The sequence below is a fragment of the Podarcis raffonei genome, chromosome 2 (assembly GCF_027172205.1).
Source record: "Podarcis raffonei isolate rPodRaf1 chromosome 2, rPodRaf1.pri, whole genome shotgun sequence".
NCBI classification, from domain to species: Eukaryota; Metazoa; Chordata; class Lepidosauria; order Squamata; family Lacertidae; genus Podarcis; species Podarcis raffonei.
Window position 1 is genome coordinate 8,364,580 of NC_070603.1, and position 17,704 is coordinate 8,382,283.

The window sequence follows — 17,704 nt, forward strand, 5'->3', positions numbered from 1 at the left end:
CTGTGGTTTAGACCACAGCGCCACCCGACATCTACAGTATGCTTGCTCAAAAGTATCTTTGCGTGCAGCACTAGATGTAACGAAGGAAACACAGGGATCCCAATCCTGCGCTTAACTTGTCCAGTGTTTTGGGGGAGAATTAGTGGGCCACTGCCCACTGCCATTTCAGCTTATGAAACTAGGAGCGAGCCTGGTCAGAAAAGCAGCCCTGAGGATGTTTTTAGGGGGGAATCAGTGATGTGCCAGCACCAGAGGGATAATGTCTTGCTTCTACCTGCTCACCTGCCAGTCTAACCCTGCGTGAGTCCCCTTGCCCTACATTTCAATTAATCTCAGCAGAACAAGTGTTAAGATAGCAATGAAAGGATCTGTCAGTTGTGGTTCTCTGGGCTTCCCTTTTTTCCAGTCTTAAATTCAGTTCTTCACATTTAATGCAGCAATTTGCATTTTTTAAAAAAACCTCATGAAAATTCATCAGCATTTTAGTGCAAATTTCTCCCAATAAATAATTTTTTGTATGCCGCTTTTACTATTGTCCATATTGTTGCAAGCATTTCCTCCCTAATTTTATGCATTTTTGCCTGCCACCGTCACTAATCATTTTTATTATGTGTATTTGAATCTATCGTCATTGATAAAATGCGTGCTGCAATATGAATTTTCGTGCAGTTTTCTTTTTTAAAAAGCAGATAAATGCCCAAACATGGGCCAGAAATAGGTTGATTAACCTAGGTTATGACTGCACATTTGCTGAGATAACATCTAGTTCCACCCTCTGTTTTGTTATCTCTAGGTCTGGAGGGTTGAGAACCTGGAGCTGGTGCCAGTGGACCATCGATGGCATGGATTCTTCTACGGTGGAGACTGCTACTTAGTCCTGTACACCTATGAGGTCAACAGGAAACCTCATTACATCTTGTACATTTGGCAGGTAAGTGAAAAGCTTCAGATGAGCAATGTTATGTACTGAAGTTCTCTGGGCCAGCAGGGGGATACTGTAGATAGTTATGCAAATGAAGGATCGAAAGGGAAGTTCAGTGATTGGATAGTTTTTTTGCAAATGAAGGATCGAAAGTGACGTTCAGTGATTGGATAGTTTTAGAAAGTTGCTACAGTAACATTGTACTGGAGCTCTATATAAGCAGGCTGACTGAGCCCTTCAGTTCAGTTCTGTTCTGGCCTCTGAATAAACAAGAGCTGTTTGAAGAATCGCTGTGTCGTCTGATATGTTCACCCACAACTTAACAAGGAAGGCCCCGTTTCTGTTGACTTCCCAGAGGAGTTGGCCTCAGAAGTCTTAGGTGCTGCTACCAAATGTTCCTTTCAATTGTCCATGGTGTACAGGTGATGGTGGCTGTAAACTATGGTTAGGGAAATTGGCTGGTGCACAAACTGCATGTGGCGCACACAGTCCCTGCGCTCTACTCCTCCTTTCCTTAGAGCAGAGAAACAAACTATATCCCACCTGCCATAGAGCTTGACATGCATAGGTTTTACTTGTGTTACGCCTAGGACACAACTCTTTTGGATGGATGAGACTGAGAGAGATTGACCGGCTCAGAGTCTTCCAATAACTTTCATGGCTCCATGAGGATTTGTACTTGGGTCTCTTAAATCCAATATGGCTAATGAGAACCTACATTGGAGACCCTCACTCAGCGTGGCTGTAATGTGCAGCTATACTCACCGCATGCTGGATCTCTCTGTGCTTCAGGGGCTGTTGAATATAAGGGTAGTGAAAGCGCAGCTAAGAAGGTCAAATCATGTATATGACTGACACCCTTCTTTGGAAATTAAACCAACATCCAGACTCTAACATTCAAAAACTTTACTTGCAGAAACTGTTAATTATAGATGAATTAAAACATAATATTTACAGTCACATGCTCATCCAAGCATGGGCCTACATTTATTTATTTTTTACATTGTAGCTGTTGTTTTAATTTCAGTTTTGTATTATTCTCTTGTCTTCATGGATGCATATTTGTATGTAACTTCGCACTGATTTGAAGCCACTTTGTGTCCTTCCTAAAAGAGGCTCCTGGGAGGCCGGACGGACATTGCTGGAACAACTCTTGGGTTGGGGCAACTGGCTAAAAGGTTTTTAAATGTTTTAAGTGGTTCTAATTTTGGTTCCTTTCTTGTTTTGGTCAGGTTGATGTTGGTTAAATGTTTAGTTGGGGTTGGCAGTTATTTTAATTTGGGTATAACTGTAAACTGGTTGTTGTTGTTTTCTATTGATTTATTGGCTTGTTTGTTGCTCATATAGGATATTTTGTTTTTTAATGTTTGATGCTCTGTTGTGTTTTAAGCCGCCCAGAGTGGCTTGCGAAACCCAGCAAGATGGGCAGGATAAAAATTTTAAAATTCTTATTATTATTACAGTCTCTTCTTTTAACTTCCAAACTGCTGTGTTTTCCTGTCTTTCCAGAGCTCAGCACTCAGCCTTCTGTCTCTCAGTTAGGCCATGCCTTGCAGCTCCTATGAGAGATTTACCTTCTCCATTTTACCTGCTCTCTTAAGCAGAGAAGAAGCACTCTAACACTCTATTCAACTGAGCAGTGTTCACAGTGGATTCTAAAACACAGTCATCTTGCTTCCCATAAAATGAAGTCTCTCCTTCACTAGATCCCTCCCATGTGACCAACCTTAACTAATCACATGAGAACCGCTGTAGCTGTTGTTGTTTAGTCATTTAGCTGTGTCCGACTCTTCGTGACCCCATGGACCAGAGCACGCCAGGCACTCCTGTCTTCCACTGCCTCCCGCAGTTTGGTCAAACTCATGCTGGTAGCTTCGAGAACACTATCCAACCATCTCGTCCTCTGTCGTCCCCTTCTCCTTGTGCCCTCCATCTTTCCCAACCGGGGTCTTTTCCAGGGAGTTTTCTCTTCTCATGAGGTGGCCAAAGTATTGGAGCCTCAGCCTCACGATCTGTCCTTCAAGTGAGCACTCAGGGCTGATTTCCTTAAGAATGGATAGGTTTGATATTCTTGCCGTCCACGGGACTCTCAAGAGTCTCCTCCAACACCATAATTCAAAGGCATCAATTCTTCGGCGATCAGCCTTCTTTATGGTCCAGCTCTCACTTCCATACATCACTACTGGGAAAACGATAGCTTTAACTATACGGACCTTTGTTGGCAAGGTGATGTCTCTGAAAACCGCTAAAGAACGCTATAGAATTCAGTTACCAACCAATCAAATTTAAACCCATAGCAATGCATATAAGCACTTTCAATTTCAGTGAATTCCATTACTGCACTCAACAGGGACGCCATGCCACGGTGGATGAGCTTGCGGCTTCCGCCTACCATGCAGTGGAGCTGGATCAGCAGTACAACGGGGAGCCTGTGCAGGTGCGGCTGAACATGGGCAAAGAACCGCGCCACTTCCTGGCCATCTTCAAAGGCAAGCTTGTCTTCTTTGAGGTATGGAGGAGGATTAAGGAGCACCATGGAAAACCACAAACTGAATTCCCCAGGCGTCAGGCCTGTTACAGCTAAGCGTATTACTGTAGCTTAGAAGCAAGGATCCTGGGACCCTCCAGATAATGTTGGGACTTCACATCCCATAATCCTGAGCCCAATGGTTGGGGGTGATGGGACCTGTAGGGCCACAGGTTCCCCATCCCTGCTGTACCTGCTCAAGGCCATTGTGAGTCGCAGCCAGATTCTCCCTGAACACAAACTCTTTGCTCTTCTGCTATATTCTGAGGGCCAAAAGTCAGGAGCAAAGGAGGAGACCAGAACGCAGGTTCCCTGATGCCTCAGTGGAACAGTCTGTCCTTGGGTCTTATTCTTGTCGCTTACAGCAGCCAAGATGGGAAGGGCATAGAGTGACACCACAGTTCATTCCTTGTTGGAGCTTCCCTTCTTTGAATGAATGTGGAAGCTTGTCTCTGTCATCCCTGCTGTAAGAAAAGGGAAGAGGGTGGCGGGGAGTCCTAGATACTCGAGAAATCACGTCAACCATGCCAAATCAGGCACCAGGTTTGGCTTTTCGTGTTTTTCCCTTTCTCCTGCCTTTCCTTTAAAAAGGAATAAAAAGAGAGAGAGATTATAGTCCTCACTGTGCAAGCAATATCTTCTGAAAGTTGAAAAAAAAAGGAAACTGGATTTCAATGACTTTCGAATAGGGATTCCCACAATTTCACAGTTTTGACAGTCCTGCCCTTCATCTGCTCCTGTCTCTGTTGTTCCTTGTCCTTACCTGATTGCCAAAATATTCCAAATTCTAGTGTTACAGCCACTCTGGCTGACCAATATATTTTTTACTCTGCTCTGGGTGATTAAAAAAAATATATACCTGGATAAGGATCAGCTAACCAATTTTTTTGCAGTTGACACCAATTGGGGTAGCTACCCTATCGTGGGGATCATATGGTCCAGACATTCATTTAATGAGTACCTGGAACTAGGCTTTTAGTGGGGTAGCATCCATGCCTTGAGATATTCTTCACCTCAAAGTTGGATGGTGTCAACAATTTGTTCTTTTAGCTGCCCCCTTAAGCCTTTTTTTAAAAAATCCAGTCAGGCATTTTCAAGCCAGCATTGCTGAATATTGTTCTTATTGGTTTTACAGGTTTCACAGATAGTAACTGAATCATGGGTTAGAAAGGCATTTCATTTCCTCCACAAACTGGCAATTAGGACCAAATATGTCACCAGCTGGTATCTGCAGAATCAGTGATGAAGAATCCCATTTATACAAATGAAATCTTTTGATCCAGGCAGGTGTCAGATGTAGCAGCAGATTAAATACTTGTTCTGAGGCTTCCCTGCTAATGATGAATTTATCAATATTCAGAAGTGCGTGGAAAAGGTGGTAGTGAAATGTATCTGAACTCCCAATAGTCTAGTGAGTCTGCCTCCAGAAATATTTGTGCACCTGTTTAATAGGATGGGAAAGAGAAAGTGTTTCAATAGGTGTTGGTCAAAGGCGGTGCTTTTTTTCTATAAAAAAAAAAGTTTACGGGTACTCTAATTTTCCTACTCATATTGAAATACTGCCCCTCTATGAGGTCAAACATAGATTCACAATATGTTTAGGAGTATGCCTGCCCCCAGAAAAAAAAGCCCTGGTCACAGGTATTAATCTCAGGGGTGGTTTCGCCTTTGCCTTAAGTATTTAACTCAAGTCCTATCTAGAAGCTTCTCATTGAAAATACTTGTCTGTTGCACGGTTGAGAAGTGATAATCCCAGACCTTTGCCCCTCTAGCTACTTTCCCAGTAGATGTGCATTTTGTAAATTTTCACCTGCATAGCCAGTGCGGCCATCAGGGTAGGACTCTGGGGTAGGAGACCAGAGGCCCAGTCAGGAGAACAAAGAGGAGGCAACCTAAGGCCCATGGGCCAGATGTGGCCCAATCACCTTCTCAATCCGGCCAGCGTGTTTTTACATGTGTAGAATGTGTCCTTTTATTTAAAATGCATCTCTGGGTTATTTGTGGGGCATAGGAATTTGTTCTTCTTTCCCCTCTTCAAAATATAGTCCGGCCCACCACATGGTCTGAGGGTTGTGGATCGGCCCACGGCTGAAAAAGGTTGCTGAGCCCTGATCTAATTAATCACCGCTGCTGTAAGGCCGTTAAGGTTACTTAGGTGAACCGTGCCACTGTACACAGCATCGCTCCAGTCGCGTTGTTAGGTTAGCAGCGATGTTGGTTTGTTGTTCTGCCCTTCCCTCCCTTGGTCTTTAGGGCGGGACATCAAGGAAAGGCAAGAGCGAAGCGGAACCACCAGTGCGGCTCTTCCAGATCCGTGGAACGGACAGCTCCAACACGAAGGCGGTAGAAGTGCCGTCTGTGGCTGCCTCTCTCAATTCCAACGATGTCTTCTTGCTGAAGACCCAGACGGACCATTACTTGTGGTATGGCAAGGTGAGGCGAGGAAAGGTGGCTCGGAGAAGGGAGGAGGGCAAAGTCAAGCAGGAGGGCGGGTGGGAATCCAGAACCCCACCATCCGTTGCATTTCAAACAGGCCGCCACAGGGGCATCCCGCCAGAAAGGTTTTTACATGGACAGGTGAGTGTCGGAATTAAGAAAAGAAAAATGGGTGACACCAAATGTCTGGTATAGAATTTGGACTCCTTGCAGTGGCAGGGGAACCTTCAACTTTCATTAAAAACAGCAGAGTAGTCCCAAGTCTCTGTCTTTCATGGCTGTGAAAGATAACTTTGAAATGTGTGACTATTATTATTATTATTATTATTATTATTATTATTATTATTACCATTATTACCCCACCCATCTGGGTTTCCCCAGCCAATCTCGGTGGCTCCCAACAGAATATTAAAAACACAATAAAACATAAATCATTACAAAAATTCTGTAAACAGGGTTGTCTTCAGATGTCTAAAAGTCAGATAGTTGCTTATTTCCTTGACATCTGATGGGAGGGCATTCCACAGGGTGGGTGCCACCACCGAGAAGGCCCTCTGCCTGGTTCCCTGTAACTTCGCTTCTCACAGTGAGGGAACCGCCAGAAGGCCCTCGGAGCTAGACCCCAGCGTCCGAGCTGAATGATGGGGGTGGAGATGCTCCTTCAGGTATATTGGGTCAAGGCCATTTAGGGCTTTAAAAGTCAGCACCAACTCTTGAATTGTGCTCTGAAACATACTAACGTAGGAATAAATTTCGAAAGCATTTCAGCTATGGTATGCTATACAGATTTTGGCACATAATGAGTTGCTGCTTAAAATTAAATAGAGAAAGGAAGTCACAAGCCCCCCCCCCCGCCCCCCGCCCCCGTGACTGTAGAGGGCACTTTGCGAAAGTGCACATGGCCAGGAACACAGAACTAGGATTATGACGGAGCATAGCACAGCAGTTGCCTAGGGCAGCAAATTCCAGAGGAAGAGCACCCTACCTATATCTCAGAGGTGATAGAGAACACATTTTGCATGCACAAGGTCCCAGATTCAATCTGCTACAGCTCCAGGTAGGTTTACAAAAGACTCCTGTCTAAAACTAGCTGCACTGGCTCCCGGTGGAATACAGGATCAGGTTTAAGGTGCTGGTTTTAAGCTTTAAAGCCCTATACGGCCTAGGACCCTCGTACCTACGGGACCGCCTCTCCTGGTATGTCCCACAGAGGAACTTACGGTCTTCAAACAAAAACATCTTGAAGGTCCCAGGCCACAGAGAGGTTAGGCTGGCCTCAACTAGAGCCAAGGCTTTTTCGGCTGTGGCTCCGATCTGGTGGAACGCTCTGTCACAAGAGACTAGGGCCCTGCGGGACTTGACATCTTTCCGCTGGGCCTGCAAGACAGAGCTGTTCCACCAGGCCTTTGGCCAGGGCACAGCCTGACTCCCTCCTTTGGCAATCTTCACAGAACTCTAGCCCAATGGTTGCTATCAATTTGATTTGAATTAATTTTATAATGAAATGGTTTTAGAATGTTGTATTGTTTTATTGTTGTTAGCCGCCCTGAGCCCGGCTTCGGCTGGGGAGGGCGGGATATAAATAAATTTTATTTTTATTATTATTATTATTATTATTATTATTATTATTATTATTACCCCTGGAGAGCCACTGTCATCCAGTTTTGGGTAGCCAATACAGAGCTAGATGGACCAGGGGGATGACTGTATAAAGGCAGCTTCTTCTATTCCTAGAACATCTCCCTGCAGTGGCTGCATTTTCATTTATGAGGACAAGCCATAGCAACTCTTGGGCTACAACAGAAACATCTCACTTGGAAGCTTCCACTTTAGATTAAATGCTGCTTTGTGTGATGTCACAACCCAGGCAACCAGGGTTAATCTTAACTATGGTTTGTCAAAACCAGTCATGTCAGAAGAGGAGGAAGCGTGTGACCCTGATGGCTTGCTACTGCTTGTTCTTATCATGCTAAACCAGGGTTTAGTGTTATGTGCAAACACGGCCATTTTATGGCAGGGGGCAAGATTGTTGACTTCTAGCTCCAAGTGCAGAAGTACATAAGGCCTGTACTGCCCAGATAGCTCAGGGGGAAATGTTTGGTGTCTTGTCAAGTAGTAGACCAGTATGAAGTAAGCAGCACATAAGCGGCATACAAAACACTACCAAACCATTCTACGTTTTAAAACTTATATTAATAATCCAAAAATTGTGAGAACAAGGTACAGGATCTACTACAGAAGCCACAAACAGAAAACTCATTCAAAATTGTGTCCAAAAGGAAGATTCATTCTTTAAAGTTCCTTTAGCCAGGCTCCTGTAGATATCAACAAAGATAAGTTTGATCAAACGAAGTGTCAGCGATGTTACGTTCAAGGGTTAGATATCAACAAAGATAAGTTTGATCAAACAAAGTGTCGGTGATGTTACGCACAAGAGTTAGGCAGGGTGCCGGTGTTTGTCACCTGTTTCGCCCATGAAGAGTATCAGGCTTCTTCAGTAAATTCTCTCTCACGGTTTTGATATATTTATAAACATTCAAGTCCATATATTACATTCCTTCTTGGCTTAAGCTACAATATTTAATTTCTTTCTTCAGGAAATTCTCCCTCAAGATTTTGGTGTATTTACATACATTCAATAATAATAATAATAATAATAATAATAATAATAATAATAATAATAACAACAACAACAACAACAACAACAACAACAAAACATTCAATAATAATAATAATAATAATATCTTTATTGTCATTCAACTTCATATGCTCAGTTCTTTCTTGACTTAAGCATTTATTCATTGTGTTTCCCATGGTGTCTTGTCAAGACATGACTGCAGGTGTCCCCTTACACCAATTTTTTTTCAAGATTGTTTCGTAGCCCACCTAGATGTGGGTCAGCAAGCTGCCTTTCCACTTGCAATGCTTTACCTCTGTGGGTTTTCATTCCAGGGTTCCAGTGGCGATGAACGGGAAATGGCCAAGGAACTGGCCACCACCCTTTGCAAAGGGATTCAGGAGATGGTAGCAGAAGGACAGGAGCCCACCGAGTTTTGGGAGCTGCTTGGAGGCAAAACCCCCTATGCAAGTGAGAAAAGGTACTTGCGCCCTGTCCCGAAACTCTAGTACTTGCTTGTGTATCTGGGTGCTTCTAGGCAGGGGGCTTAAATATTGCAAGCAGGTGTTCGGATATCACAAAGTAATATTCACAGTAAGGGTGAATCTGGATTAAATGGGGCAGGGGGAATGTATGGGTTGGTATTTTGATACTAATGATAGGGATGCTATGAAAAACTTGTGTGCATTGATCCCATAATCAACACCCACCTGGAAGCACCCTCTGTCCCCAACTTTAGCGTCCCAGAATCGTAGGGTTAGAAGGGACCCCCAAAGCGTCATCTAGCAAAATTCCCTGCAATGCAGGAATCACAGATGAAGAATTATCTAGAGAGGTAGACTCAACTAGCGCCTACTTCCAAGAGCTTTTCAACAACCCAGGCTTTAAAGCCAGTGTGGTGTAGTGGTTAAGAGCAGTGGACTCGTAATCTGGGGAACCGGGTTTGCGTCTCCGCTCCTCCACATGCAGCTGCTGGGTGACCTTGGGCCAGTCACACTTCTCTGAATTCTCTCAGCCTCACTCACCTCACAGAGTGTTTGTTGTGGGGGAGGAAGGGAAAGGAGAACGTTAGCCGCTTTGAGACTCCTTCGGGTAGTGATTAAGCGGGATATCAAATCCAAACTCTTCTTCTTCTATATATATTATGCTTTTATTAGGATTTTTAAAAACAAACCAACTAACACTATTGGGTTGTGGTTACTTTTACTGCTATTATTTTTTTATTACAGTGCTGAAATACTTTTGCATCATAAAGTTTGTGCATTGATTGTTAATGGCAGACATAAGTCACCATGGCAATATGCTATATTGAAGGGCGGCAGAGAAGCAAGTAAAATTAAAATAATAAATGAAGGGATTAATAATCTTGGTCCACATCTCCACATCCTTATAAGCACATTGGAAGTGAGACCCACAAAGGACTTTCTCAAACAGTCTCTGTCTTACAGGCTGCAGGAGGAGGTCCCTGACCACCCGCCACGGCTCTTTGAATGCTCCAACAAGAGCGGATGCTTTGTAGCCATCGAGATCACAGACTTTACCCAAGATGACCTCAGTGAAAGTGATGTGATGATGCTGGATACCTGGGATCAGGTGAGGCTGGGGCAGGAGAAGTACCGTCCTGAATTTCTTAGCCTCTCATTCTATGGTGGCTGTGTGATTTAAAGTCTCTGGCTACTTCCTGTAATTCTTCCACTCTGTTTGAGTGTTAAGGAGCACAAGGCAGCCTTTTGAAGGTATGATTACTCTGTGGAGCAGGGAGCGTGGAGCATTGGAGGCTTGCAGTACCTTAAAAATATTGTCGTTTGGAAAGGCTTAAAAAGGGAAAGGTAAAGGACCCCTGACAATTGAGTCCAGTCGTGAATGACTCTGGGGTTGCGGCGCTCATCTCGCTTTATTGGCTGAGAAAGCCGATGTTTGTCTGCAGACAGCTTCTGGGTCATGTGGCCAGCATGACTGAGCCGCTTCTGGCAAACCAGAGCAGTGCACAGAAACACCGTTTACCTTCCCACCGGAGTGGTACCTATTTATCTACTTGCACTTTGACATGCTTTTGAACTGCTAGGCAGTGGCGTAGGGTGGGTTGTCAGCACCCGGGGCAAGGCAAGTAATTTGCGCCCCCTAACCCGTGGATTTGCGCCCCCTAACCCATGGATTTGCGCCCCCTAACCCTAACCCCCAGATGTTGCGCCCGGTGCGGCCGACCCCCCCCTGCACCCCCCACGCTACGGCACTGCTGCTAGGTTGGCAGGAGCTGGGACTGAGCAGTGGGAGCTCACCCCGTCACGGGGATTCGAACTGCTGACCTTCTGATCAGCAAGCCCTAGGCTCTGTGGTTTAGACCACAGCGCCACCCACTTAGCAAAAGGCAAAGGCAGTAAGCTTGGTTCTAAGGCAGAATAAATGAGCTCCAAAATACCCCCCCCCACACACACACACAAAAGAGCGTATTAAGTTTCTAGAACTAGCAAAGGAACTATAGAAATGCAAATTCATGAAGTCCTTCATGAAGGATGTCTGCTGATGGTTATAGGCCACAATAGCCAGGACTGGTCCTTTTCCCTTAGTGCCACTGATAATATGGAGATAGACAATAGAATGCAGCTCCTGACCCACTTGCTTCGCTCCCCTTCAGCATCTAACTGCCCCACTGTTAGGAGTTCTAGGTTTGAAGGAGCCTTTGGACTGCCACAGTCTGTGGATAATGCCACTATATAGTTTAGTCACTTAACTTACCTGCCTATCGGGATGGAATCAGGAGTTTCCTCCATTTGTCCTGGTTTAGCTTCCTTACTGGTGTGCCCCCCAAGCCTTCTGTGACACCTGGGAATATCCTTACGGTCAAAACCAAACTAATGTTTCCCTAGTTTTCTCCCAGGGCAGCCGTATACTACAAGCAATGGGTGACCTTAGACCAGGCGTAGGCAACCTAAGGACCGGGGACTGGATGCGGCCCAATCACTTTCTCAATCCGGCCCGCAGACGGTCCCGGAATCAGCATGTTTTTACATGAGTAGAATGTGTGCTTTTATTTAAAATGCATCTCTGGGTTATTTGTGGGGCATAGGAATTTGTTCTTTTCTTTTTTTAAATGATTTTATTGTTATCATTCACTTTAACACACCAAACAGAAAACAAATTTCCATCACCACCAAACAAAAAAGAAAGGAATCAACTAATAGTCTTCTAACCATAAAATAAAAATGTTTTTTTTCCCTATCAACCAGACTTCCTGTCTATTCCTTATTACAGATTCTATATTATTTGTTCACTGCCATTACACAACTAGTTTTGTTCAAGTTTAATAACCCTTGGTCCATTCATAGGTTTTACGCCATTCTTAAAACTGCTACTGAAATTATTCGAGTGCCCCCCCACAAGGTCTGAGGGACAGTGGATCGGCCCCCTGCTGAAAATGTTTGCTGACCCCCTGCTGAAAATGTTTGCTGAAGGAAGTCTCAAAAGTACAATTTGTGAAAATTTGGTTAAAAATGTATAATTTTGGTTGTAAACTAATAAAAAGTATATTTAAAAAAAAAAGAAAATGTTTGCTGACCCCTGCCTTAGACTAAATCTAGACCTCTGAATGGGGGCAGAGCTTAGTCCCTGCGTGCTCCTTTTATCTACAGTACTATGATCAGGATAGATATCGTGTTGTCCTGCACAATTGCATCAACTTTTGCCGATAAATCACTACAGTCTGGTTTCAGAAAAGCTTCCTAGTTCTGACTCCAGGGGTGGCTGTCATTGGACTCTAATTTCCATCTGTCCCAGCCAGCAGGGCCAATGGTCAACTGTCAAGAGTTGTGGCCCAACAACATCTGGAGAACCGCAGGTTTCCCCGCTCTAATGCTCCCTGTTGCTCAAATGAGCAACTTCTGAATCATCGCTCTTCTCTTTCCCCAGATTTTCCTATGGATTGGCAAAGAGGCCAACGAGACAGAGAGGAAGGAGGCAGTGACGATGGCTCAGGAATACCTGCAGACCCACCCCAGCGGGAGGGAGACTGACACCCCCATCCTCATAGTCAAGCAAGGTTTTGAGCCGCCCAACTTCACAGGCTGGTTCCTGGCTTGGGACCCATATCGGTGGAGTGTAAGTGGAATCCATGCCTGAACCAAATCACTTTTGTTTTCTAGAGATCTGGGGGTGATTTGTACCACGAGTGGAATTCAACAAATGAGTTTGGTCAGCGGAGGCCTGTGCAAAAACTTCCACTTGCACAATAGGGCTTCTCCCCCCCCAAAAATGAAGCCCCTGAAATGGGCTCTGAGGCAGTCAGGAGAACCCACAGTGTCTGGAAAGCTAAAAGGCTTGCAGTGACAGAATGATTGACAGTGTGATGTTGAATTTCACTCCATGTACCAAATTGACAGATAGTGGCACATCCCCTTTTTGAAATAAATAAAATTGGATCCTTTGCTGAAACAAATACTGACAAATATTTGAAATCTGCAGGTATGTCCAGTTTTGTCAATTAAGTTTTTGAATATGGAATTTCTCATATACCGTATTGTTTGCTCTATAAGATGCACCAGACCACAAGACGCACCTAGTTTTTGGAGGAGGAAAACAAGAAAAAAAATATTCTGAATCTCAGATGCCAGAACAGCAAGGGGTATCGCTACGCAGTGAAAGCAGCAATCCCTCTTGCTGTTCTGGCTTCTGGGATAGCTGCGCAGCCTACATTCGCTCCATAAGACGCACACACATTTCCCCTTACTTTTTAGAAGGGAAAAAGTGAGTCTTATAGAGCAAAAAATACGGTAAATTTTGATTGTGAAATTTTACTGTAACATTCAAAATCCAAGTGCTTTGCAAGCTACTTTGGGGGATCGTTTTATTGTTTTCATTTCGGCAGGCATTCAATTTGTACACTGTTGATTATACATCTGAACCACTGGGATACTGCATGTCAGCTAAACCTCATGCATAACACCCTGAGCTCCTTTGAGAATATCCAAGCTATAGATGTGGAAGATCAATGCATTGACTGTGCAGTCTTAACCATGCCTACTCTGACTTAAGTTCTACTGAATTTGTGATAAGGACTTTGGTCTTATGCAAGCGGGTCATCTTAGTTCTCCATGTTTTTCCAAAGACTGGTTGCAACTCGATTCAAAACAGGTCTCGGGGAGAAATGCTTGGGAGCAAAACTCCGTTTCTAGCACAGGAAGGTGCTATGGTGCCATAACCCTCTTATAGATAAGTGGTTTTTTTGAACCCTTGTAGGAAGGAAAGACATATGAGCAGCTGAAGAAGGAACTGGGAGATGCCAACAACATTGTCAGAATCACGGCTGTAAGTTGACACTTTGGTTTCCCCAGTGAGAAACGAGGTCAATGGCTAAGTAGGGGGAGAAATCTGGGTGCATAAGAAGCTAGAAAACTACCAGATCATGTTGTTTGTCTAATCTAACCCTGCATTATCTATTTCATGGGTAGGAAATCATGAAGAAAAAGTGGTTGGGGCAACAGACATGACTCTTACCTTTCCACAGCAGGCAACATCCCAGCTGTGAAAAAGTCAGAGACTTCTATTCTGCACATGAACCTTCTATCTAGGCAAACAGGTTGCAGCCATTTAAGTTCTATCTACGTTGCAGCCAGCTAAGTTTTACTTAGAGTAGACCCACTGAACTTAATGTGCCCAAGTTAGCCATGTTGGTTAATTTCAATGGAACTACTCTGGGTAAGACTAGCACTGGCTACAACTAGTGTCTTAGGAAGAGAGTATTTCACATTGTCTGTTGGTTAGGAAACAAAAATTATTACCTGGGACTTTCTGCATGCAAAGTATGAGTTCTCTGTTGGACACAGTCAAAATTGAGCTAAAGTTCTGCCTTCTCCTACTGCACCTCCAGCAACATCATGGCTGAGGCAAGGAAAACCCATCCCTGTGGCCTTTATTTACTTTTGGTACCCTGGTGGCTTTCTAAAGTAGTGTGCCATGACCAGAGGATGAGAAATTTATTAAATAATTGAAGGGTTCTCCCAAGCCCAATATTCCCACCCACAGAGGACCCTGCCCACTGTGTGTCTGCAAGATTCACTACTCCTTTCATTCATTCTCCCCTCAAATCCAGAGAGAAACAGCCAAGTTACTCATCCTCTCCCGTGCAGTGAATCTCACAAAAACTCAGGTGGATTTCTCTGGGGTCAAATAAGTTCCTAGTTTTAAAAGTGCTTTCAGTTTTGCTTCCTCATAAGCATAGAATTTATTTATTAATTAAATGTCGCTATTTATTAAATTTTTGTATATAAGAAGCCTGTACAGTCGTACCTTGGCTCCTGAACGCCTTGCGAATCGAACGTTTTGGTTCCCAAACCTGGAAGTGAGTGTTCCAGTCTGCAAACGTTCTTTGGAACCTGAACGTCCGACGCTGCTTCTGATTGGCTGCACAAGCTTCCTGCAGCCAATTGGAAGCCGCGCCTTGATTTCCAAACGTTTTGGAAGTTGAACGGACTTCCGGAATGGATTTCGTTTGCCTTCCAAGGTACCACTGTATAGGGTCTGCTTCTACAGATGGCGTTTTAAAAACCTGCCCCTTTTCTGCTCAGGATCTGAATGATGCATCCGTCACTCCAAAGCCTGGGACCTTGGACAGCAGCAACTGCCCTACCTACCCTCTAGAAGTCCTGCTGTCTAGCCAGGATGAGCTACCAGAAGATGTGGATCCTGCTAAGAAGGAGGCAAGTTGTTTATTTGTTTTCTTGCATTTATATCCCAGTTTTCTTCCATCATGGAACTCATGATGGCATTCCTGTGGGTTGCTAGGCTTTCACCCATCTAGACCCTTTAGCCTCAAGCTCCTTCTGTTCTGAACTACTTACCGTATTTTTCGCTCCATAAGGCCATGGGGCGCACCTAGTTTTCAGAATTCCACCCCCCCTTGTAGAAAAGCCAGCAGAAGACGCTCACCCTTTAAAGAGCGCACGGCTTTTGCGGGAGGTGGGGGAATTCCCCCATCTCCCGCAAAAGCCTACAGGAGCCGCGCACCCTTTAAGGAGTGCGCAGCTCCTGCTGGCTTTTCTACGAGAAGGGAGAAGGGACTGAAGTGGCCAGTCAGTCCCTTCTCCCTCCTCGGGGAAAAGCCCCCAAGAGCGGTGTGCTCTTTAAAGGGTGCGCGGCTCCTGCGGGCTTTTCTACGAGGAGGGAGAAGGAACTGACTGGCCGCGTCAGTCCCTTCTCCCTCCTGGGGAGGAGCCTGCAAGAGCCGCAGGGTTTTTTCCTGCCTGCCCCCCTGCATTTGCTCCATAAGACGCACACACATTTCCCCTTACATTTTAGGAGGGGGAAAATGCGTCTTATGGAGCGAAAAATACGGTAAGCAGCAAGGCTTAAGCCCCCTGCTGCTGCTGCTCCTTCCTTTCTTCCCTGGTGTTTTTTTATAAAGGAAGTGGCTGGCAGGCAGCAACAGTGTGAGCAAATATGCCTGTCCTCCTTACTGGAGCCTTCCAACAGAAAAAAACCCTATAGCGCTAAAAGTCTGCGATCCACAGGTTGGGAAACACTGCAGGGAATAGAAGGCTAGAAATTCCATTCATACATGCATCCTGCTAGGGCTACCAATGATACCATACAAACCTACATTTTGGAATTGGGGGCAGAATTCATTGTCTTAAGCTTTAAAAGGTAAGTTCCCAGAGGAATGGATGAAATTTAAAGACTATTTAGCTAAATATGCTAAGATAATTTAAATAGAAATACTTGCAAGTACCAGATTGGCTTAGGATTTAAATATGTGAAGTTATAGAATAACATATCTAAAGCTAAAACGAAAAGAAAGATGTTAATTGATTAAGTAAATTTTATGAGAAATTAGTTTTGGAAAACTGTTACAGTGATATACACAGAAACACAGCCAGGGGGATTCGAGGAAGTCACCTAACAATGTTAACAAAAGTGGAATTATTATAGTTAGGATTTATGTTTTGTTTGTTTATTTTTTATGTTTGTTATAAATTTGGAAAATTAATAAAAAAAATTGGGAAAAAATAAAAGGTAAGTTCCCAGTCCTCTTGGCTGCAGAGGCAGGCTTCAAATGACTATTCAAATGGGCTATTTTCTTATGCCCGACTGTAACTCGGCCTGTTAAACCACTCCCCTCCATTTCCCGTGTTTAGTTTTAGATTGTAAGCTGGTTGGGGCAGGGGCCTATTGTTGTACTCCATAAAATGACCATTCACATAAATCGCACGGTTGATAAATAAATAATAAAATTCTATGTGTGGGAAGATCTATAAGTAAATCTACCTCAAACATTCATTTGCTAAAGAGGAGCATTCAGTCCCCTCACCCGAAACACCTGCAGTCTGACGTTCCACATTCAGAAGTAGGTTTTCCATCTCAGCTGATACCTGTGAAGACTATGGCCAAAAGCAATCCATCAGAATTAATATACTTCCTTGGATTCTCTTCTGCTAACGTGACCCAGAGTGGGGCCTCATTGTGTGCACTCACTGCTCAAATCCTATCTTTCATTTACTCATCTAGTCACTGTGGTCTTTTCCCCCTCATCAACAGAATTTCCTGTCAGCGCAAGACTTCCTCAAAGTCTTTGGGATCCCCAGGGAAAAGTTTGCTGCTCTCCCTACTTGGAAGCAACTCAACATGAAGAAAGAGAAGGGGCTTTTCTGAAGAAGCAGCGTTTCTCGAGGTGGAAAAGATGACACCCGCACTCAATTCCTATTGATTTGGGGGCAGGACCCCTAGCCAGAAGCAGCTGAGCCTGCGAAGGGAGCTGCGTTATGTATCACGTTTGTGCCTAAATTGCGCTTTGAAGGTTGGTTTCGTATCTTTTACTCAAGGCTGCTGCTGTCCAGGAACTTTAAAAACAACAAAAAACAGCTTCACCATTGCAAGTCTACAATGGTGAGAAAACCCAACTCAAACGAAGCAGGCAGAACTGAAGAAGAAGATCCACAGGCAACAGCCGTTTCTGCTCTTGGCTATCGGCTGCGCTTGATGCAAATTAAGTAGCCACGCTGTGGCAGTTAGAAATCCAAGCCACACGATGGCTGGCTGTTTTGTGTGAATTGGGCCTTGTAGAGTGCATACCTATATTGCAAACATTAAAAGCCGGCTTCACTGTCCTTAATAACTCATTCCATCCTGCCTGTGACTTCAAGGAATGCTGGGACTTGTAGTTCTGCAATGATTGCTTACGGTCATGTGCAGAAAGCTCTAATTTTGTTGACCG

The 17,704-nt window shown here is 44.3% G+C and overlaps 2 protein-coding genes across 3 annotated transcripts in view; one reads left to right on the top strand and one right to left on the bottom strand.

Annotated features, from left to right (window-relative positions):
• Positions 1-17,597, top strand: part of AVIL (advillin) — a 45,800-nt gene extending 28,203 nt beyond the window's left edge. For both annotated transcript variants that reach the window (XM_053372590.1, XM_053372580.1), the window contains exons 12-20: positions 794-931; positions 3,273-3,431; positions 5,703-5,882; positions 8,838-8,983; positions 9,951-10,095; positions 12,409-12,597; positions 13,735-13,803; positions 15,063-15,194; positions 17,029-17,597. In XM_053372590.1, the coding sequence (XP_053228565.1) occupies positions 794-931; positions 3,273-3,431; positions 5,703-5,882; positions 8,838-8,983; positions 9,951-10,095; positions 12,409-12,597; positions 13,735-13,803; positions 15,063-15,194; positions 17,029-17,142 (1,272 nt within the window). In that variant the 3' untranslated portion in view covers positions 17,143-17,597. The remainder of the gene's footprint in view (positions 1-793; positions 932-3,272; positions 3,432-5,702; positions 5,883-8,837; positions 8,984-9,950; positions 10,096-12,408; positions 12,598-13,734; positions 13,804-15,062; positions 15,195-17,028) is intronic.
• The window catches only part of EEF1AKMT3 (EEF1A lysine methyltransferase 3), a 111,786-nt gene that overhangs the window by 72,588 nt on the left and 21,494 nt on the right, over positions 1-17,704 (bottom strand). The window lies entirely within an intron of this gene.